The sequence below is a fragment of the Oncorhynchus nerka genome, linkage group LG8, assembly GCF_034236695.1.
Source record: "Oncorhynchus nerka isolate Pitt River linkage group LG8, Oner_Uvic_2.0, whole genome shotgun sequence".
Taxonomy (NCBI): domain Eukaryota; kingdom Metazoa; phylum Chordata; class Actinopteri; order Salmoniformes; family Salmonidae; genus Oncorhynchus; species Oncorhynchus nerka.
Genome location: NC_088403.1, coordinates 48,704,105 through 48,727,818, shown reverse-complemented (window position 1 = coordinate 48,727,818; position 23,714 = coordinate 48,704,105). Strand labels below are relative to the sequence as shown.

The following is a 23,714-nucleotide window of genomic DNA, read 5'->3' as shown; positions in this document are numbered from 1 at the left end:
TTGGTGAATGGCCTTACCAGTAAACTCTTCATTGTCATATACGCAGCGTGATTGGACAAACTGGCAAAAAAATGTTTTACGGAGGACAAAAAGGGATCAATTCGTTTTGTAAGGCCCGGTGCTCCGGGTATGCTTTTTTTAGACCATTCCATTGGCCCTTTAGTGAAATCTCCACTTAAACCGGGGAACCGACCCATATGAAACGAATTGCCCAATCACAACAAAGTGATTTTCAAATTAATCTTCCGGTAAATCGACTCAACTTTGGACTTCTTTTTTCAACCCATGTGCTGCTCAGTGCTAACCAATGTAAATAGGTGATCACATATCTCAGTATACCTACACCCAAATAATTCATTTTCAGACAATTAAAGTTACAATATTTTATTAATTACATTAATATTCTCTAAAGTACAAAATTGATATGTTACATGAATCAGATACCGTAGTTGCATGGTTGTGTTAATCGTGTCAATTTAAGTGTTAGCGTCTAACAAGCTATATAAAACACTAAGGAAGTTTTTTTATTAATTAATTGCAATCAATGTCATTCTGATAGTGTTATGATTTCCTGATCATGTTATGATTTCTCTAAAAGTGTTTGCTTTCCTATAATTTTTTTAACAAGCTATATAAAACACTAAGGACGTTTATTTGTTTAATTCATTCATTGCAATCAATGTCATTCTGATAGTGTTATGATTTCCTGATCATGTTATTATTTCTCTAAAAGTGTTTGCTTTCCTACAATTAAAAAAAACAGTATCTATGTGATGCATTGTTGGCTGGCTGTGCTGCCTGTTTCACATTCTAGAATGGCACTCATCCACAACCCCCTAATTTGTCTCTTGCTTATGCTGGCTCTATTGTGGCGCGGAGGGGTAGAGTCCTACAGGCATAGGCTGTAGATGCATAGAGGGGTTAGAAAAGGCTTGAGGGGGATGCATGTTGATCTGGACAGGGGATGGGACATTGACGAGGAGGAGAGGGCGCTGACGAAACTTCAGCTCTCGGGCCATCTGGCACCAGGCACAGGGGGTGCAGCAGGTGACCAGGAGGCAGTCGTCGCACATGGACCCCTACAGGCGGTGGTGGTAGGTGGGGAGGATATGAGACAGATATTAATTAGACAGATGGGTTGTCAGATCATGTTAATACAGTAGCTTTCATTCCCATGATCACATCTCTTCTACTGACCCTATTCCATTATATAATATACGCCATTGGCCCTATTATTGCAGTCATTATGATTATGTATTTATTGATCTTGTCTAGCATCACCTGACAGCTCTGTGTGTATGAGGCACTAGTTAATTGTATAATAGGAGATGTTACGATATCAGCAAAGAGTAATGTCAAGGGTGTTTCACTCTACCTGGATGCGGTATCTCTCCCTCATGGTGCTCCGGAGAGCCAGAGAAGCAGCTGGGAGCCAGCTGGTGGAAATGTCCAACAGGGGGAGACAGAAACACTCCCCAAAGTCTGTACTCGTCTGACATCTCAGACAGCATGGGCACCAGAACCCAAAGCAACCTGACAGGAGACAGACAGACCAAGTTACTCACACACACATGCACACACACGGACACACACACACACACATTAAATACACTCACAGATCTTCATGTCATCACAACAGTCACAGATGCTGCTGCTCCACACCTCAGTCTTTATGTCAGCAGGGGACCGAAAAATGCCTGGCTGTATGTTCACTACAGGCATCGGCTGGGGCTGGACTGCCATCACTATGGATATACAGAGGACAATGCAAATCAAAAGCACTGCCAGAGATCTGCCCAGGTAATATGGAGTTGAGTTATATGAGGACCTGAAAATAATATACATTAATATATATATCATGAGTCATGCTGATTCAATACACAATTATTAAGTTGTATTTTTGCTATCAGGTTGTTCTGCTATTCAGCTAAGATACTCCTGGAATTTAAACACTTGAGGTCACAAAGAATACATCTCCTTTCACTATTGCCAGAGGGAGCAGGTCAGTAGCTAATACAACAGTGTTTATTGGTTGGTATGACGAGCAAAAACTGTAGTAGCAGGCTGGTTGTCAGGAAGTATGTGTATACTCGGCTCAGAGGGGCGGGCCTGGTCTTTTCACAGTAAACAGAAGAACAGAAGCACGTCTCCTCCCCTTCAATTCATCTCTAGGGAACTGGTAGTCTTGTTAGTCAGTTGCCGGGTTGCCTTCCACATTAACAATGTTCCAGCATTCACTAGTGCTGTTGCCTATGTGTTGCTCTAGGTCTGGGATTTTAGAGACTACGGAACTGGTCTCTCAGAGCACTCAAAACAATTGAAGTTGTGGTTCAATTGTGGTGTGGTTATCAACTGGTTTAGGTACTCACAGCATGGGTCAACTTTGTGTGCAGTTAATGTTCTGAGCTATTGTAAATGTCACAGATTTTCTGCTATGATAACTTTAGCATTTACTTTGGTGTATTACTATATGCAATGACAGCGTTCCGTCTCTTATTAATAACTTATCAACAGCTCTACAGCGGAATATAAAGTTATTATTTCAAAAGCAAAAACACCATCCATCATTTATTTCACATACAAATTACCGGATATACTATATTGATTATGATATAACCACATTAATGGTAATGATATTGTGTTTAACCCATTATATTTCTGTAAACAATTTTTCTTTCCAAATTGCTTGAAAGATACCTCACATTGCACATCAACATTAATATTGTCTGTTTTCAGTTATGACATAAAAATAAAAGTTGACTTATCATCGAAGGACCACAAAATACATCTCAGCCTACCTACTTCTGGAGGTGATGGTGATGGTCAGGTCTACGGCGTGTCTCGGAGGGGTGGAGATGCAGAAAACAAGGCTGGATGCACAGAATCAAATTCACATGGACGGATGGGTCGACACACAGCTAATGATATCTCAGGTGAGCACAGGTTAGTGTATACCTGAGGTTCTCTCTGGCAACCAAATGTATCGGTGTGGTGGGTGGAACCTGTGTGTGTGTGTGTGTGTGTGTCACTATCACTTGTGAAATTTGCATTGTCATAGGGGAGAGTGGGGTAAGAGTTCATATTTTACATTTAGAATCGCTACATCAAGGGAAATACAGTATTCTTTCTAACAAAGATGTCTACATTGAACAACAATATAAACGCAACATGCAACAATTTCAAAGATTTTACTGAGTTACAGTTCATATATGGATATCAGTCAATTCAAATAAATAAATTAGGTCATAATCTAAGGCTTGCACATGAATGACTGGGAAAACAGATACGCATCTGTATCTTTAAAAAAAAGGTGGATCTGAAAACCAGTCAGTATCTGGTGTGACCATCATTTGCCTTATGCAGCACAACGCATCTCCTTCACTTAGAGTTGATCAGGCTGTTGATTGGGGTCTGTAGAATCCTTTCCCAATCCTCTTCAATGGCTGTGCAAAGTTGCTGGATATCGGCGAGAACTGGAACACGCTGTCGTACACATCAATCCGAAGCATCCCACCCACGTTCAATGGGTGACATGTCTGATGAGTATGCAGGCCATGGAAGAACTGGGACGTTTTCAGCTTCCAGGAATTGTGTACAGATTCTTGCAACATGGGGCCGTGCATTATCATACTGAAATATGAGGTGATGGCAGTGGATGAATGACACAACAATGGGTTTCAGGATCTCGTCATGGCATCTATGTCCATTAAAATTGCCATTAATGAAATGCAGCTTATGCCTGCCCATACCATAACCCCACCGCCACCATGGGGCACTCTGTTCACAAGGTTGACATCAGCAAACCACTCACCCACACGATGCCATGCACGCTGTCTGTCATCTGCCCGGTACAGTTGAAACCAGGATTCATCCAATTCTCCAGTCCATCGAAGGTGAGCATTTGCCCACTGAAGTTCGGTTACGACGCCAAACTGGTCAAGACCCTGGTGAGGACGACTGGTCTCAGACGATCCTGCAGGTGAAGAAATCGGATGTGGAGGTCCTGGGCTGGAGTGGGTACACGTGTCCTGGGGTTGTGAGGCCAGTTGGACGTAATGCCAAATTCTGTAAAATGATGGAGGTGGATTATGATAGGGAAATTAACATTAAATTCTCTGGCAACAGCTCTGGTGAACATTCCTGCAGTCAGCATGCCAATGGCACACTCCCTCAAAACTTTAGACCTCTGTGGCACTGTGTTATGTGACAAAACTGCACATTTTTAGAGTAGCTCCTTATTTTCCCCAGCACAAGGTTCACTTTGTTTAATGATCATGCTGTTTTAATCAGCTTCTTGATATGCCACACCTGTCAGGTGGATGGATTATCTTGACAAAGGAGAAATGCTCACGAAGAGGGATGTAAACAAATTTGTGCACAAAATTTGAGAGAAATAACCTTTTTGTGCGTATGGAAAATGTATTTTATTTCAGCTCATGAAACATGGGACCAACACTTTACATGTTGAGTTAATATTTTTGTTCAGTTTTCATATATATTTCAGAATGTTGTGTACATCTGGGGGAAAAAAAATCAGAATTCATGTAAACACAACACTTTTGAAAATATAGCTTGTCCAAAAAAAAGTGGTCTCTTGGCACAAAACAATAAGGACACCTGCTCTTTTGATGACATAGACTGACCAGATAAGCCTTGAGACAATTGAAATAAGCATTGTGTATGTGTGCCATTCAGAGTGTGAATGGGCAGACAAAAGATTGAAGTGCCTTTGAACGGGGTATGATAGTAGGTGCAAGGCACATTGGTTTGTGTCAAGAACTGCAACGCTGCTTTATTTTTCATGCTCCACATTTTCCCATGTGTATCAAGAATGCTCCACCATCAAAAGAACATCCGGCCAATTTGACACAACTGTGGGAAGCATTGGAGTCAACATGGGCCAGCATCCCTGTGGAATGCCTTTGACACCTTGTAGAGTTAGTCCATACCCATACAAATTGAAGCTGTTCCGAGGACAAAATATTAGCAACGTGTTCCAAATTAAGGTGTTCCTAATGTTTGGTATACTCAGTGTCGATCTCTCTGTTCAATATCACTTACCCTTACATTTCTTGACCAGTTGTTTGGGACAGGGATGTTGTTTCGATATGCCAATTCATAGGCAAGTTCTCAGCATTCTAGGGTACTAAACTGATTGATATTTTGTATTTTTTGTATTTATTATGGATCCCCATTAGTTCCTGCCAAGGCAGCAGCTACTCTTCCTGGGGTCCAGCAAAATTAAGGCATTTATAAAATTGTAAAAACATTACAATACATTCACAACTGATTTCACGACACGTTGAGTGCACCGAGCTGTCTGTTTGAACTACTGGCACACAGTTCGGACACCCATGCATACCCCACAAGACATGCCACCAGAGGTCTCTTCCCATTCCCCGCTGTTCCATAAGGTGTATTTTTATCTGTTTTTTTTTATCATATTTTACTGCTTGCTTGAGTTACTTGATGTGGAATAGAGTTCCATGTAGTCATGGCTCTATGTAGTACTGTGCGCCTCCCATAGTCTGTTCTGGACTTGGGGACTGTGAAGAAACCTCTTGTTGTCACGGATCGCCCTGGTACTACTGCTCATTCCATTCACCAGCTCCTGGTTCCCATTGCCACTGATTAGTATGTGGATATATGTGCCCTCTGTTCCCCATTGTCCTTGTCGGTTATTGTTACCATGTCCGTTGGTCTTGTGAGCACCTGTGCTGGTGTACTGGCTTCCATGCAACGTGTTATTGTGCATTTATTTATAGGTCTCGTCCTGTGCATTATTTAGAGGTTTACACCTCGCTCTTTTGTTTGGGTAGGGAAAATAAAACCCCCTATTACGTATTCCGGCACTTGTCTCCTAGCATTATAAAACGTGACACTTGTTGCATGTCTTGTGGTGTATGTATGGGTCACCGAGCTGTGTGCCAGTAGTTCAAACAGACAGCTCGGCGCATTCAACATGTCAATACCTCTCACAAATACAAGTAGTGATGAAGTCAATCTCTCCTATACTTTGAGCCAGGAGAGATCCCCATCTTAGTTACTGTTGAATCAATATGTCTTGACCATGACCGTTTACACTCCAGGGTTACTCCAAGCAGTTTAGTCACCTCAACTTGCTCAATTTTCACATTATTCATTACAGGGTTTGGTTGAAGTTTAGTGAATGATTTGTCCCAAATACAATGCTTTTAGTTTTGAAATATTTAGGACTCACTTATTCCTTGCCACCCATTCTGAAACTAACTGCAGCTCTTTGTTAAGTGTTGCAGTCATTTCAGTTGCTGTAGTAGCTGACGTGTATATTGCTGAGTCATCCATATGCACAGACACACTGGCTTTACTAAAAAACAGTAGTAACATTGTCGTTTAGTAAAGATTTTAAAAAGTACCATGAAACTGGTCAGTGAGATTCTTGATATATTTTGCGAACTCAGACCCAATGTCATCAGATAAGACCTTGAGTGCCTCTGCTACTCTATCATAGCCTATCTTTCGCACCAGTACATTTTTTTTTTGTCAATGTACCTCTTCAGCATCACGGTCTATTTTTCATCCCTTGCTGCTGCTAGAATGGACTTCTTCCCTTCTCTCACTACCGTGGTTGCTCTCTCAATAACCTCAAGAGGGGCCAGACCCCTTGTTGTTTTGTGTTTGTATACACGGGAGATGCATGACGATGTCTGCTCTGAAAGAATAAAAATGCACTTGAGTTTATACGCATGACATTGCAAAAACACTATGCATATTATGCATAAAACTGACAAAATGTAATCATAATTTGTATTGGGTATGGCGGCCATTGGCTCAATTTAACCCAAGGCAAACATTTTGACTCTATTAGCCAACACCGCTACAAGGATGTACTGTACTTTCATATTAGGTTTAGGACCTGATATTGTAACTTATAGAGACCCCAACTGATGTACAAAACAATCTACTTTGGTTTAAATACAATCACCATGAATCATATAACCCAAATTAATTTGACTTTGTGAAACTCCGACGTGTCTTCAGCTCCCGAGACGTCTGACACGAGGCACAGAGCCTGCAGAATGTGACCACTAGGCAGTTATCACACATTGACCCCTATAGGGAAGAGAGAGAGAAATTCAGGAACAGGTCAGGGACCTGTCTGTAATGGACAGTTGTGATGACATTCAGTCCACTACCCACCCAATAGGGCAGCGCAGAATTGGCCCAGCGTCGTCCGGGTTAGTGTTTGGCCGGGGTAGGCCAATTTTAAAAATTGTCTGCCGGTCATACAGAGACAGAATTTAAAACTAGGACTAGAGCTAACTAGAGGTTTTCCCGGTCAGGTGACTTGGTCATGAAAAACACTTGACTGTAGGTGTCATGACACCTGTTGTATATATCTGGATGTGGTAACTCTCCCTCATTGAGCTACTCACAGATAGAGCAACAGATGGGACTGGGGCACAGTAGAACACGTCCAGCAGGGGGAGACACGCACACTGGCCAAGCTCACTGTCCGTGAGACACCACAGACAACAGGAGCACCAGGAGCCACAGCATCCCGTAGGAGGGATTGGGTGTTTATGAGGTTATATATAGTTCAACAGAGTAAATAGTGCTGATGAAGGCTTCTTATATGATCATAATTTGAGTTAATTTCAATATGGAATTGAGATAGGACTGTCCCTCAGAGAGACAGATGACAGACAGACAGACAGACAGACAGACAGACAGACAGACAGACAGACAGACAGACAGACAGACAGACAGACAGACAGACAGACAGACAGGCAGGCAGGCAGGCAGGCAGACAGACAGACAGACAGGTTTGTGCTCTTACAGCTGCCCATGTCTTCACAGCAGGCAAAGAGACCACTGCTCCAACGTCTGCCATCTCTGCTAAGACCACAAAATGTCTAGAAGGAAAATACCACTTTTTGAGTGTCATGCAGGCTATTAGATTTGATGTTGTGATCACAGGAGGTTGGTGGCACCTTAATTGGGGAGGGCGGCTTGTGGTAAAGGCTGGAGCGGAATTAGTGGAATGGTATCAAATACTGTACATCAACACAAGGTTTCCATGTGTTTGATGCCATTCCATTTGCTCCGTCCCAGACATGATTACGAGCCATCCTCCCCTCAGCAGCCTCCACTGGTTATGATCCAATACCATAATCATGACATTGTTGTACACTGTACATTAACTTGTAACAGCCAAAACACTATTGTACATCAATCAATTGAATTCAAATGTATTTATAAGGCCCTTTTTACATCAGCAGATGTCACAAAGTGCTAGATTTATATGAACTGAAATGGCACCTTGGCATAAACCAAACACAGAATCGTTAATCAATCTTGATTTCTAGCACACGGTGTCAATTGTGTGTAACACAGTAATGTCTTTGCTGTCATATGTATATGGCAAGAACAGTCCATGTAACAACATCAGAGAGTTAACAAGGAAAAATGACCCACCTATTGAGAGGTCGGTGCTGGTCTTGACTTGGTGACTGTCAGGTGTTAATATGGAGGTGATTGCGAGGGATCAAAAGTGCCTTGTTACATACTACGTTACTATTAAGGGCAGCCCATTTACTATTGTCTGTGTATGTCACCCTTTACTAATGTATTTGCTAATATTTACTGAGTCTGAAAGCCATGGCAGCAAGCCTACGCCCTGAGATTGAGCAAATATCAGCAATATGGTATTATGCCTTATGTGGTTGTGGGTGGAGACTATTGGTGGGGGAAGGGGGAGTTTGCCCCATGCTATATGAAGTGTTTGGGTTTAAGAAAAGCTTTCTCTAAGCCTATATGTGAATGACTAAATTATCAATCATACTATGGGAATATACTCTTACATACTGTAAGAGTAAAATGGGCCCAAATCTATCATTGGATGCTTGTTGAGCTTGCTCAACCAACCATGGAGAAGCATTGAGGAAATCTGAGAGCAGACCCCTTTAGTTGACTGAGCTGATGTCTGAAATGGCTGAACTTGACATGCAGTACACCACTGGACACAAAATGGTTGAATCAATGTCGTGATGAGGAATCTATGTAGGAAATACATTGAATTTGATCAAGTTATCTGTTTTGTTTTGAGGGTGACATTTCAACTGCTATTGTTATTTACTGCTGCACTTTATTTGTTATTCTGATCTCTTACTTTTTGGGGGGTATTTTCTTAAAACTGCATTGTTGGTTAAGGGCTTGTAAGTAAGCATTTCACTGTTGTTTTCGGCACGTGTGACAAATACGATTTGATCATTGTAACAAATTTTCAACGTAGACAAACCGTGAATAAAATATGCTTATTTTTGTATGAAATGGAGACATGAATCCAACTGTCACAGTCGTCATATGGAGGGGACCAAAGCACAGCGGTGTGAATACATTCTTTATGGAAGAACAAAGAACACTTAAACAAAACGATAAGACGACCATGACTGCTAACGAACCACTGCACTAACGTATAACATAGACAATAACCCACAAAATACCCAAAGAAGATGGCTGCCTAAATATGGTTCCCAATCAGAGACAACGATAAACACCTGCCTCTAATTGAGAACCAATCTAGGCAACCACAGACCTACATAAACACCTAGATGGTTAACCCCATAAACCTACAAAAACCCTAGACAGTACAAAACCCTAGATGAGACAAAAACACATACCACCCTCGTCGCACCCTGACCTAACCAAAATATATAAAGAAAACAAAGAATACTCAGGTCAGGGCATGACACCAACATATCAATTATTAATTTATAACCCGACTGGATTTTTAAGTGTTTGCTTTTCAATGCAACCAAATGTCAACATTTATAGGTGATCTTCTGCTTGGGTAATTCCATCTGTGCCACTGACTTTGTAAGGGTTCTCCTCCCCCTCGTCTGAAGAGGAGAGGAGAGAAGGATCGGAGGACCAATGCGCAGCGTGGTAAGTGTCATTGGCTCTTTAATAAGAGGAAATCAACCATGAACACACTACAAAACAATAAACATGGCAAACCCCAAAATAGTCCTATTTTGTGCAGAGAACACAAAGACAGGAAACATCCACCCCCCCCAAAACCCAACACAAAACAGGCTACCTATATATGGTTCCCAATCAGGGACAATGACTAACACCTGCCTCTGATTGAGAACCATATCAGGCCAAACATAGAAATAGACAAACTAGACACACAACATAGAATGCCCACCCAGCTCACGTCCTGACCAACACTAAAACAAGGAAAACACACAAGACCTATGGTCAGAACGTGACAGATTTAGTCTGGCTTTAGTTTGTCTACAAATGAATTATTTATATGTTGGATTCATGTCTCCATCTCAACCAAAAATCTAAATAAACAAATAATTGAATCTAATCAAACGTTAAATGCACTTTAAGTAAAGTTTAATTTTATTTAGTCGTGTTCTTTAACTTTGATTCTTGGTTGAGATGGAGACGTGAATCCAACATATCAATTATTAAATTGCAGACAAACTGGAATTAAAGCCAGACTAAATCAGTGGCACAAAAGATACATCTTCTTCAAACGTTGAAAACCAAACACAATTCAATTACACTTTTACAGTAAATAGCCTACTAAAGTGTTGACAAGTTCACAAATTATATGTTGGCTTCACGTCTCCATCTAAACCAAAAATAAAAGTTCAAGAATAGAATTAAGCCAGTGGCTCAGATGAAACTATTCAAGTATTAGATATCCTTTAAATGTTGATGTTTGTCTGCGTTGTCAACCAAGCACAATTCATTAATGCTTTTGTAAAACAGTAAATAGCCTAAAGTTAAGGCTACCTTACAAACGAATGTAACTGTATTTATTCAACCTTGAAATTAGTAACATGTCCATAGCCATATTTTGAGGTTTGTTTACTGTAACTATAAATGTCTTCTTATGTAATCATAGAAAGCATGCATGTTCAAGATAGCATACAAAGGTCGCAGGTCTGTGGAGATGTTCACAATTGCTATAATAATCCATCAGAATCTTGAACAGCATTGATCACTTGCGCTGTGTACTTTTAATGTAATCTCAACTATAATCCAGGTCATTTAGTTGTGATATTAGATGAAGCACAGTGATAACACATTAAGTTGTTGTATAAATATAAAATATCTGACATGCTATTCCCATTTGAACTTTGTTGTGATTTTAAGCTTTTAAATGGTTGAAAGCACAGTGATAACACATTTAGATGGCAACTTAACCAAAAAGCACACATTGTTTTTCCATAGTAATAACACATTGAGAATTCAATAAACTTCAGACTGTCTTTTTGAGTGGGTGAATAAAGGTTGAAATCTCTCGCCAAATATTACCCACATTTACATGGTAAAATGACATGTGCCCAGTGGGACCTGTCTTCCTCCTGCATGGAGCAAAGCAAATGCAATGACATCTCCATACTTGCTCTTTTTCAACCAAAGGATGTATTTAATCATAGGTCTGTCAGACCCATGTGACAAAGTTGTTATAGCTGTCACTCTTTTTGACCTGTGACCCCTCATGTTCGGTTACCACAGCTTGCCCCTCAGGCCGGACGAGCCTTCCCCCTAGTACTTCCTATCCCTTAATGTCATCTTAAGTAACTCAGACTAGGAGTGCTGATCTTTGAGATTATAATGAATAATATAATATGGGCAGAGGGGGACCTGATCCTAGATCAGCACTACTACAGTGAGATGCTTTTTGAATACAGGCCCTGGTCCATAATTAGTATTTTGTATTTTTAGCTGTTGCCAAGGCAGCAGGTACTCTTCCTGGGGTCCAAACAGAGATACAACATTAGATCATACAAAACATTGCGCATTATACAAATTGACATTGCTCCATTGTTACATTACAATATTACAATACTACATTTCATTACTAAGAATAGTGCGTGGGTGTGTGTAGAGTGTGAGTTTTAGAGTGTGTGTCTCTTCAAAGTCTGCGTCGTGCAATGAGGTGTTGTTTTATCTGGGGTTTTTTAATCTGATTTTAATGCTAGCTTGAGTTACTTGAGGTGGAAGAGAGATCCATGTAGTCATGGCTCTGTATAGTACTGTGTGTAATCTAGCATCTGTTCTGGACTTGGGGACTGTGAAGAGACCTCTGGTGGCATGTCTTGTGTGGTATGTATGAGTGTCTGAGGTGTGTTAGCCGATTGAACAGACAGTTATGTACTTTTAACACGTCAATACCTCTCACAAAGACCAGTAGTGATGCAGTCAATCTTTCCTCTACTTTGAGCCAGGAGAGATTGATATGCATGTTATTGATATTAGCACTCCGAGTACATATAAGGGCCAGATGTTGCTGCTTTGTTCTGGGCCAACTGTAATTTGCCTATGTCCCTCTTTGCAGCACTTGACCATATAACTGGGCACTAGTCCAGGTATGATAAAACTAGGGCCTGTAGGACTTGTTTGGTCTATTATGATGTCAAGAAAGCAAAGCAGCACTTTATCACAGACACACCATAACATTGTGCTTAAGAAACCCTTATTCTTGTCATGGCCATCCATGGTCCCTCAGATAGGGTTTTTGTAAGGTTGGTCCTTTCATAACGACCAACCAGGGTAGAATAGGAGGAATCTGTGGTTACAAGCTTTTGTTTTTATTTCTTCAACTAGGACTAGAAATTTAAATGATTTTACATGTTACAAAATGTATATAAATACCTGCATTTCCTAACTGAATTATACCTGATATTCTAATAATGCATAGAAAAGTGAAATCAGTCAAAATTTTGTTTTTCCACCAAATAGATTTTAGAGCAGTAAGAAGTGTCATACCGATTTATTGCATATTTCATTCAATAACATTTCACTGAGAAACTGCAGACCACCCATAGACTAATGGTGGCATGTAGTTGTCCACAAAATTGGCTAGCCATAATGCTATGTTCATAACCACGTAGGTAGGTGGTAATTTCCAATTGTGAAGTAGTAAATCTGAATGTATTTTTTATTTTTATACCTTTATTTAACTAAGCAAATCAGTTAAGACATTTTATTTTATTTACAACGACAGCCTATTGGGGAACAGTGGGTTAACTGCCTTGTTCCGGGGCAGAGGGACAGATCTTTACCTTGTCAACTCGGGGATTCAATCCAGCAACCTTTCGGTTACTGGCCCAACGCTCTAACCAGTAGGAAACAAATGTATCATCCTGAGCTCCCACTTCTCCCACATTCTGTCCTCTGACGCCACCTACTAAGGAAATTACCACGATGACAGCATTATCAGCAGTTAAATGCAACAACAAAACATTATTTATAAAAAGCAATCTCTTAATATGGTTTTTGAACACTATAATTTGTTTCCTAGCATGATTGCTGTACTTTTAGTGTATGGTTGACACCGTTTGTTTGCTATTAGCCAATCAGTGTTTCTCAATGAGTTCAAAGCACGTAAATGCATCTAACTGGGGCCGCAGGTAGCCTAGTGGTTATTATGAGTTGGAGGCCAGTTCAAGTGGAGTTCTCAGTTTATGTGGTAAATTCCCACTTGGTTACGAACGCAGCATAAGAGCAAGTTAATTTGGCCAACATAATTGATAGGAATCATCTCCAATGGATATGACAAAAAATGATATTTGGTTCATTTATTGGATAATACACTGACCAACCTCTAACTATTGAACCAATAAAAACACACCTAGAGTTGATTGACGATTATTTTGACCAATGATCATTCAGGATGTCGTTTTGGGTGGATCTTTCAAGAGGGGTGGGATTTTCGAGGTCAATCCGTAACTCGGCGTGCGTTTGAGGGGACGGGCGGTTGGAGTAAAAGGAGTTGCCGGGCGATAGTGCACCACATACGTTTTTATCGGGAGGAGTCTTCCTAGCAAAATTGTACTTCAATATAAAATAAAGGAATCCCTTTGACGACTTTATACAAAAACATTACATCGACTGCTGCCTTTGTATGCCTGTTTTAACATCCCCGCAAGTGACGGAATCAAGGTGTTGGTGATAGCTAACTTAGGTAATTAGCGATAGCTAACATCATTAGTTTACTAGCTTTGAAGCACATTGCAATTTGACCGCGGCGGTCCCCGTCTCAACGCAGGACAGCACCTTGATTGTGCCGTTGCACGCCAACTAACAAAGCTATCGATAGTTTGCTAACTAGTGTGAGCAAACGTCAAGTTGACCGCTGGAGACGGTATCTACCTAACGGTATCTGTTGATCCCATCAACACCCAACTCCCTAGCCCCTTCACCCCTCTCCCTCCACCACCCGAAACACTGGAAATCCACAAACGGTTGGAGAGCGGCGACGGGCCAGCGGCAGGGAAGCTGGGGGTGGTACCGGAACCGCACGGAGTCGTAGCGGCTTCAGAAAAGACTAGCCGTGGGGACCTACCGACTACTATGGACGGGTTGGCGGTGGAGGTTCGCGGCTCGAACGGGGCCTTCTACAAGGTAAAGGAAATGACCGGTGTAATTAGGTTAGTCATGCGTTAACGTTAAACAACCACAAATATGAATCAGTCGACATTGTTTTGTTTTAACTAGAGTAGCTAGCTAGGTAGTGAGTTCATCTTAGTTGTTAGTTGGCAGATTCTGGTCGCATCATTCATTGAGTAGGCCCAACATCAAATGATAAGGTCGCTATTCATAGATTTCTACTTCGTCAGGGTTTGCCATAGTGGTGAACGCTTGTCGTGGCCTGTTTTTGTTAGCTAAATTCCAAATGTCTTAAGTATGTTTTTTGTTTGGGCTGTTCAGTTAGCTAACGTTAGCCAGTTAGCTACCTAGTCTGGCATCACCTAACCTATCTTCCCGGGCACTCCTTTCTTTGGTTGGAGTTGCTAACTAACCTCTCAAATGGGCGAGAATGTGGGTTGGAGAATGATGCCACATCTGAAATGGTGATACCTAATGAAATATCGATCTGTTTGTTTGCTCTCCCGGTTTATCCCGAGCAATAACCCCCCCCCCTTCAATTCTCTTTCCAAGGAGTGGGCTGAGTCAGCCTTCATTATTTCAGTGAATCAAATGACTTACTTAGTTTGTCAGGCAGTCAGTCACATGACTGTTTCCAAAAAAATCATCACACCACAATGGCTTAATAACCATACGTGACACAACAAGGGGAAATCAACGATTTCAGTCATTTTATTTAGTGACTCCTCAAATTGAGTCAAATTACTTCATTCAATGTCTGTGCCAAATGGTTGCTGTAGTGTAAGAGTGTGTGTGTGTACTGGCAGACAGTTGAATAGGCCCTAGTGATTTGCTATGGGTTGAATGGCCCAGGGCTGACAATGACTGAGGGACTGAATCAGGTGTTGGTAGAACAGATTATCCTAATCTCAACACTCCGCCAGTCAGTCAACACCATAGTCCTCCCCCTTTCCATGCTCTCTTCCTATCCCTCTTTCCATTATGTCATTCACTACCTCTTTCGTTTAGCCCCGTCTCATTTGTTTCCTCACTTTTTCCGGTCTCTTCTCTAGCTCCACTCTCCCCTCTCATTGACTCGTGGTTTAGACTATTTTTACACTCCTCTCCCTCTCACCTGTTCTGTTTACTGGCTGACAGTTTTGCACTCTGGCCATTCACACTTATTTCTCTCCTCACTCTTGTTCAGATTTTATTTATTTATATTTCACCTTTTTAACCAGGTAAGCTAGTTGAGAACAAGTTCTCCATGTGTATTCTAAAGGTGTGATTATGATTTCCAGAGGAACCAGATTGGTTGGATAATTTAGGTGAAGACGACATGCCTGATGTCTTGCACACGCGTAACACACACAAACTACAATCCCCTTCAGCGCTGCCCTTTCTGCACAGTTACAGTAACCCATACACAGATGCCAAAAGGAATATCCTGCTGTACCAGTAATGTCAGGGGTGTAGACCTGGCACCCCCACTCTACGCAGACCTGGCACCCCCAGAGGAGACCCTCTTTGGGCATGTGGGGAGTTCTAGTCCTCCTGGAACAGCACATGGCCGGAGAAGGAGTGACATCACTGTACGGCCGTGAATGACCACTCTAACCTCTGTGCTCTCCCGGGGTCATGTGACCACGACTGCCATGCCAAATGGCTCGCTTGACCTGATAGTAGAATGGAACACTGTTCACTACATCACACAACACGTGGCTACTTCAGTAGGCCCTGTAATGGAATATAGCTATTAGGCCTACCTCCTTTCTTCCAACACAGCAGCTATCAGGACAGTGTTTTTCCTCTGTGGTAGGTACTACCTATCCAGTCTGTGCCCATGCCTGCAGTTTTGCATGACAGCGACACAAATGGTGGCTGTTTGTGTTGTGACATTGCAGTTCAATCTGGCTTCCATCTGGCTATTTTGCCATCTCTCTGGGGCCTGAGAAAGTGGCAGCAGAGCTGTGAAGTTACTGTGAGATTGTGTAATATGAGGGAATCTAATGCTAAGGGCTTTCATACATAGCCTAATGCTCGCTCAGACTGCCTCCTGAAATCTAAGCAGGTTTTCTTGGGAAGTGCCGGCTCTTTCATTTCCAGCAGGTGAAACTCCCTCACCTCAGCTCTGACACTCCCTCTCAGGCCCTAGTGCCACTGCCAGCGACATCGGCTCCATATAAGGCAGTGTAACACTGAGCACCGTGGCAACCCCCCCCATGTCTCCGCTCTACTCCCACCCTGATGGAGAGTTTATGCCACTGTGATAGATCTGTTAATGGCTGACTGATGGATGAGGAACAGATTTGGGCGAGGGGGTCTCGTAATGGTTGTTGATCAAGGATATGGTATCGCATTACTTTCTCCAGTGGGCACGGTCGTGTGCGCTTTTGATACCCATGTAGTCAGACCTGTTTTTACCCTCTGACAACACGCAAAGCCACATTTATTACATTGAAATAAGAGATGTCCAGCACAGCAGGACTGTCTACTGCTGTCAAGATAATTCTGTTTTTTTGCCACTTCCCCAGAGCTCTCACACATCCAGAGAGTTTCAGTTATATTTCCCTGTCCCCAAGATGGCTACACAGTCTTTTCAGTAACAGTCATAGTTCTTTCATGGGTTATGAGTCTACCCATTAGTCCCTCTGCCCTCCCACCAGTCAGTGGCGTAGACGTTTGCCTAACATAACGTTGGGGTTTCTCTCTTCTTTTTCAGGGGTTCATCAAAGATGTCCACGAAGACTCTCTCACAATAGTATTCGAAAACAAGTAAGTTTTCATTCTCTCTCGTGACATAACGTGTAGAGTTGACCCTCTGCTTGTGTGGTTACTGACTCATGGAAGATCTGTCCGAGTTGCACACTATCACCAGTCTAGCCACTCTGCTCAAGTCATCACTCTCCCCCAGTTCTTTGGCCTAGTTTTACTGTCCTGAAATCCCCGTTTCAGAACCACCTGTGGTCCGGACACAGCTGTCCACAAAACCTTTATAGTCCCCCCCCCCCTTCTTTCTGGAACTCATATCCCCCTGTCCTGTTCCATCCCATCTCACTAGCCACCTTCCTCCTACCCCCTGTTCCTCTTTCTCTAGTTGACTCTGTAAATAAATATAGTCCCCTGCTAAATATAGTTCCCTATGGTATGCAGGCAGGGGGGCTGGACAGTGGCCCCTGCCATTCTTGGGATGGCTCTGCCGTTCCAACAACCTCCCTCCCTCCTGTCCTCTTGCCTTGTGGAAGTGTAGGAGTAGCTGGTTGTGAGATACTACGCGAATGAATGAAAAGCCATGCTTTCTATGAGACTGCTGGCTACTGCTCCTTGACACCATTCTCCTTCATATTTGAACCACTGATTTCAAAATAGGGTTGACCTTTACATTATATTGGCTAGCTAGCCTATATTACAACTAGAGATGAAACGGTGTTTCAATTTCATATCACGATTATAGTGACAATATTGAAAGACATCCATTCAAATTAGAATCACTATGCACTTTTTTTGTGCGTAAACATTAAAATAATAACTTTAAAGATGGCACCATGTGGCCATGAGAGGTAGACGTTTCCCAAGTGCAGATTTTTAATGAACACAACCTTAAGTTGGGGCGGCAGGGTAGCCTAGTGTTTAGAGCGTAGGACAAGTAACCGGAAGGTTGCAAGATCAAATCCCAGAGCTGACAAGGTAAAAATGTCGTTCTGCCCCTGAACAAGGCAGTTAACCCACTGTTCCTAGGCCGCCATTGAAAATAAGAAGTTGTTCTTAACTGACTTGTCTGGTTAAATAAAGGTAAAATAAAAAAGTAAGCAAATCAAATGTGCATATAAAAACAACACAGGTATAGCAATGTGCATGTGAGAACATTACAACCATATGTAAACACATCCAATGTGCATGTGAGAACATTACAACCATATGTAAACACATCCAATGTGCATGTGAGAACATTACAACCATATGTAAACACATCCAATGTGCATGTGAGAACATTACAACCATATGTAAACACATCCAATGTGCATGTGAGAACATTACAACCATATGTAAACACATCCAATGTGCATGTGAGAACATTACAACCATATGTAAACACATCCAATGTGCATGTGAGAACATTACAACCATATGTAAACACATCCAATGTGCATGTGAGAACATTACAACCATATGTAAACACATCCAATGTGCAGTGTTGACATTTAAAATAACAACACCAAATTGCAATGAGCCCAACAATTGACATAAATACAGGAGTCTAGTGTTTTTCCTGTTGGAACACTTTAAAACCAAGTCGACGTCTGCCAGATATTAAATGAACAAAATATGTTAGGTAGGGTGACCGAACTACATAACGTGTTATCGTGTGCAATGGGCAAATAGTCTGCAGACACACATACAGCAGCAGAACGTGTAGTGTTTTTACAGGAGTAGGTAACACTGAAAGCTTCAATTTACATTATAGACAAGCTATTAGTAAGTTACAGACAAACCATAACATTTTCCCCCTTTCCAAAGTCCCCACATCATGCATTGAGCTAAAAGTTCAATTACCTTGCATTCGCTATAAAGTATTAGGTGGTGGTCATGAAAATGACTCAAGAGATTTGAAGTGTTGCCCCCTTTTCGCAGCTATTTATTTTATTAATAAAAACGTATTTATTTAGCATGTTCTGTAGACTGGGAACCATCTTCGATTTCAGTTTCCCTCAGCACGCTTATAAAACCCACAATACGACCACACTTCAGATTTGGTCCTGTCACTGCCTTCCTCCATGTTTTCACACAAAACATGGCGGACTGTTGCTAACTTTGGTTGATGCTGGACCGTTTTTACCGTGAGTTTTTCAAACCTCGCTAATCAAACATGGTTTTAATGATTAAAAATTGAAACGGTAATGCTGACCGTCAGGATTTTTTTTGTTGTGAAAACGGTAACCGTTTCATCCCTAAATACAACTATGATGAACCCCCTCACATTTGACATAAATATCTTTCTGTGAATCTGAAGCCAGTAGGTTGAACTGTTTTTCGACTGAGCTCTCATTTGGAGTGTGTTATGTAAAAGGACACGCTACTACCTACCGGATATCCTAGTTTTATATGATGCTTGATTCTCACCCACAGTCTTCCTGTAGATAAATGATCTAATGTACATTATAGGTGGTGTCTTAGGATCATTACCATATGTAATCCAGTAACTCTATTAGGTTTATGGCTTTCCCCTTGTAAACACTCATTCATCTCACTTCCTGGCCCCCACTGACTGCCTGTCACCAAGTGATTTGTCTGTCAGCTAGAGAACACTGCTTCAGGCAGAATGAATATTAAGTTTTAGTTATGTTCGGGGTTGACACGCTTTTGGGTCTCGCTCCTGTTTCTTTATGGTACTTTCATTAGGGTCTGTGTTCCCGGGAAGTTTCTGCTACACATGCGCACACACCAGAGGCGGCTGGTGGAAGGAGCTATAGGAGGACTTGCTCATTGTAATGGCTGGAATGGAATCAATGGAACAAACACATTGTTTCCATGTGTTTGTTTGGTATCATTCCAGCCATTGCGATGAGCTCGTCCTATAGCTCCTCCATCAGCCTGATCTATCACACACCCAGACTTTATTCTGGAACGAACTGGTGTGGCGATGTCTGTCAATGTAATATAAAGTGTTGGACAGGAGGTGAACTTTCATAAATCACATGACCGGAAGAGGGGGGGTCAGCTGATGTTCCTCCCACTGTTGTAACTGAAAGGTGTTTGTTTCCCCTTTCCCCATCTGTCTCCCTCGCTCTCTCCACCTCGCTGCCATCTCTCCCCCCCCAAAAAAAAAGCTGGCAACCAGAGAGACAGCTGCCCTTCAGTGACGTTCGGCTGCCGCCCCCAGCCGACTACCACAAGGACATCGGTGAGGGAGAGGAGGTGGAGGTACGTCTGCCCGCTCATGTTATGTCCCCAAATTCTCCAGATCCCACTATCTCCCACTAGGGTTGCAAAACAGATTCCAGAAACATTCCAGGAATCTTCCACCTGGGATTTCTGAGAATACCTGGGAATTTTGGGAATGTTTCTGGAATTTTGCAACTTAATTCCCCTCATTATTTTTTGAGGGCAAGGAGTTTTTCCTCACTGTGTGACCTGACCAGAAAAACAGTGGAAACTCCTTCCTTGGTTGGTTTCTACCTCCTGTTTAGTCCATTGCCCACACGTTCCGTGCTATTCGGATACTTGGGATGTCCCTACCGCATTACAGTTAACATTTTTAAAATGGTTAAGTTTAAGTAAGGGTAGGGATGTCTCAAGGATCCCGGATAGCACTGACCCTACCCACATGTGATGTCATAAAGCATTCCATACCACACATTAATCCATATCGCTATCAGTGGTTTAGTTTGCTTCCTCCGTCGTGATTCCATTCATAGCTGGAGATTACTACCCATGAGCCCGGGTCCCAGCCAGTCCAGAGATTACCCAGAGTCCTGTTCACTGCGGCAGAGCGATGTGGAGACGGATTAACCACAGTCCAATTTAGACATGATTAGCCAGCTAGGATTCCATTCTTCAGCACAGCAGCACTCTAATCATCATCGCCATGGAGAGACACTCAATCTCACTGTTTATCATATCATTACAAAATCACTTTACTAAATATTTTGCCTGACCTGTTTGGTTAATGTTACATGGTAGATTTCAGAAAGTTTCCCCTCTTCTTGTAATTGTTCTGGTATCATTGCTCTGGGGCATCCCTAAGCAGGATGAAATGATCAGGGAATCCAGAATTTCAGTAAAACCTGCGAGTTACTGGAATTTTGCAACCCGAGCAGGTATAAACACCTGTATGTCCCTTTATAATCATGTCCTGTCTACCCCTCCAACAGGTGTACTCGAGGGCCAATGAGCAGGAGCCATGTGGCTGGTGGCTGGCCCGGGTGAGAATGATGAAGGGAGAGGTGAGTCAGGGACTGGTGAGTTAGGGTCGGGTGCACGTTGGGGCCGGCATGGGGTCGGTAGGGGGGGGCACTGTGCGTGTGATTTTAAAAACAATTCTGTGTGCTTGCATGCAACATGGTCGGGTCTCACTCTCTTGTGTGAAGAGGTGATGAACATCCCCGTATCTCAACCAAGACTTTGGTGTATTGTTGCTAAATAGTCCCCTTTTTTAATTTTCTTGATCAGTCCAAGTAGTCATTTGTGCAATGTCATGTGCATGTTGTGTGGTGCATCAGCGTTTTACACACACGCTCCGTCCACTACGGGATACCCCTCAGTCATCCCTTGTATAGACCCACACACAGCACTCTAATGTAGGCTAATTGGGATAACTAATGCAGCAGGAAGCACATAGCTTGTTTAAAGCAGGCAGTCACGTACTGTAGGGTCACCTAGACTACACACAGATTCTACATTCCTTATTGACCCCTAGCACTTCTGTAGATCCCACTTAGTCTTTGAGAAGGAAAACTGAAGCAACTACCTTAAAAAAAATGTTTTATATTATTATATACCTATCCTCTAAGATCTTCTGGCTTGGCTATTGAGTAGCGGCCAAGGGTTGATTTAGGGAATAGTGTTTAATGTTAGTCGCTAAATTCCCAAAAGAGTCCCAAAAGACACTTACATTTTTTATTTTTTTTAAATGTAAAAAATATATATATATATATAAATAAATAAAATTGGGATGCAACCACTTTGTCTTCCAGACAGGCAGACTGATCCTGGGTCAGTAGAATGTGACTGAGGGGGTGTTAAGGCTTCCGCATGCTTCAGTTTGGCTGACGCTGTACCGAACTCGGCTAGGCCAACAGAACGAGTGCACTCGCATTCTTTAAAAAAAAAACAACCTTTGCTTGGAAAACGAGAAGGCGGCAATTAAACTGTTTGTTCGTCTTAAGAAGCCGTAGCCAGTCTATGCTTCTTCAAAGTTTTCAGAATTGATCTTAGATGATTTAAGAAATCTGTTGTACATTTTTATAATTTTGCAGAGGGGATCTAAGTCGTGCAATTTTGCGTCCAAGATGTTTGGCGCTGTAGCCTATTTGTCAATGTGCATGAAAACGAGTATCGTTGAATGACAACAAACACTTAATTGAAGAATCCCTTACTAATGACCAATGGAGTGTGGACTTTGGCTCCGAACTTCCGCTTGGCTTGAGAAAAATGTTTCTGTTTTTCATTTTAGTTAAAGTAGTGCCATATTGTTTAAGTTCGTTTATAAAGTGAATAAAGTTTGGTTTTGAATTAGACCATTTGCATTTGTGAATATGAAATTTACCTAGTATTATTAGCAGTTCCCCAAAAAACCTTGCCGGTGACCAAAACGAACAGAAACGCCACATTGTCGTCATAATATATGCACAAACGGTTTCGAATGGGAAGCATGCGGGACGGCGTTAGTGAGGCTTGATGCTGGATTTGACCACACTTTTGATCAGTGATAAAGGTTTGGAATGTCAGCTTTGTGTGCTTTGCGTGGAGTTCCATCTCTCTCGCTCTTTCCTCGCTCTGTCAGAAGGGACTAAGAAAATGACTATTGGTTAATTTATCACATGAATAAAACCTTAGCTGAATTACTTTTTTAAAGAGAAGTGCCATTTCTGATTAACCTTGACCCAAAGCGCAATGAATATTCAATGTAAGTTGTCTTGTGTGGAATGAATAATTTACGTCTTTTGGGCTGTTTGATTGTTTTTGCTCCCTAGGTAGTTTGGTAGAAGTACCTCATCTAGCCTAACACACTATAGTCCCCATTATTATTATTCGGCACACATTATTTCTCTTGCCATTTCTCAATCTCTGAAAACCCTTGTTATTTGAAATGATCTGACGAAGATCCTTGCAGGATTGAAACGTTGTTTATTAATAAAGGTTTATGGTGGAGCTCTGTGTAAAATATAGTTTTTTTTAATGATCCTTGTTATTTTACCTATATTTACATTAATCTGAGTCTATTTCTATTCATTAAATATTTTCTTTCTCTTGCAATTTCGCCATCTCTGAGAACCTTTGTCTCTCTATTTGAACCCTTTAGTTCTACGTTATCGAGTACGCAGCGTGCGACGCCACATACAACGAGATCGTCACGCACGAACGCATCCGGCCCGTCAACCCCAACAGCCCTTCCTCCCGAAACTCCTTCCACAAGGTCCCCATCACCATCCCAGAAGACCTACGGAACATGTGAGTGTTTGACCTCTGACCCCGGCAGTGCACTACACCATCCTCACCACTGGGGCGGCACTGTAGTACTGTACTCAGATTGAACAACCAGAGGCAACATGTTACTCCACTAGTCATTGGAGTACATTGGCTGCACCTGAAATGGCTCCCTATTTATTGAAAGG

The 23,714-nt window shown here is 42.0% G+C and overlaps 2 protein-coding genes across 6 annotated transcripts in view; one reads left to right on the top strand and one right to left on the bottom strand.

Annotated features, from left to right (window-relative positions):
• Positions 1-368: 368 nt before the first annotated feature.
• Positions 369-3,053, bottom strand: ponzr6 (plac8 onzin related protein 6). 2 transcript variants are annotated; one of them, XM_029666745.2, is made up of 4 exons: positions 2,799-3,053; positions 1,617-1,745; positions 1,376-1,533; positions 369-1,079 (listed from the first exon to the last, which is right to left on the bottom strand). In XM_029666745.2, the coding sequence occupies exons 2-4, from the start codon at positions 1,741-1,743 to the stop codon at positions 864-866; spliced, it is 501 nt and encodes a 166-aa protein (XP_029522605.1). In that variant the 5' UTR covers positions 1,744-1,745; positions 2,799-3,053; the 3' UTR covers positions 369-863. The 2 variants fall into 2 exon arrangements, with proteins under 2 accessions (XP_029522605.1, XP_029522604.1); XM_029666744.2 differs by having other exon boundaries at positions 2,803-3,044.
• A 10,692-nt stretch (positions 3,054-13,745) lies between these two features.
• fxr2 (FMR1 autosomal homolog 2) overlaps positions 13,746-23,714 on the top strand; it is a 33,123-nt gene continuing 23,154 nt past the window's right edge. For 2 of the 4 annotated variants that reach the window (XM_065021866.1, XM_065021864.1), the window contains exons 1-5: positions 13,746-14,415; positions 17,102-17,154; positions 20,208-20,301; positions 21,252-21,323; positions 23,402-23,550. In XM_065021866.1, the coding sequence (XP_064877938.1) occupies positions 14,365-14,415; positions 17,102-17,154; positions 20,208-20,301; positions 21,252-21,323; positions 23,402-23,550 (419 nt within the window). In that variant the 5' untranslated portion in view covers positions 13,746-14,364. Of the gene's footprint in view, positions 14,416-17,101; positions 17,155-20,207; positions 20,302-21,251; positions 21,339-23,401; positions 23,551-23,714 lie in introns of all 4 variants that reach the window. The other 2 variants (XM_065021865.1, XM_065021863.1) reach the window with 1 other exon arrangement.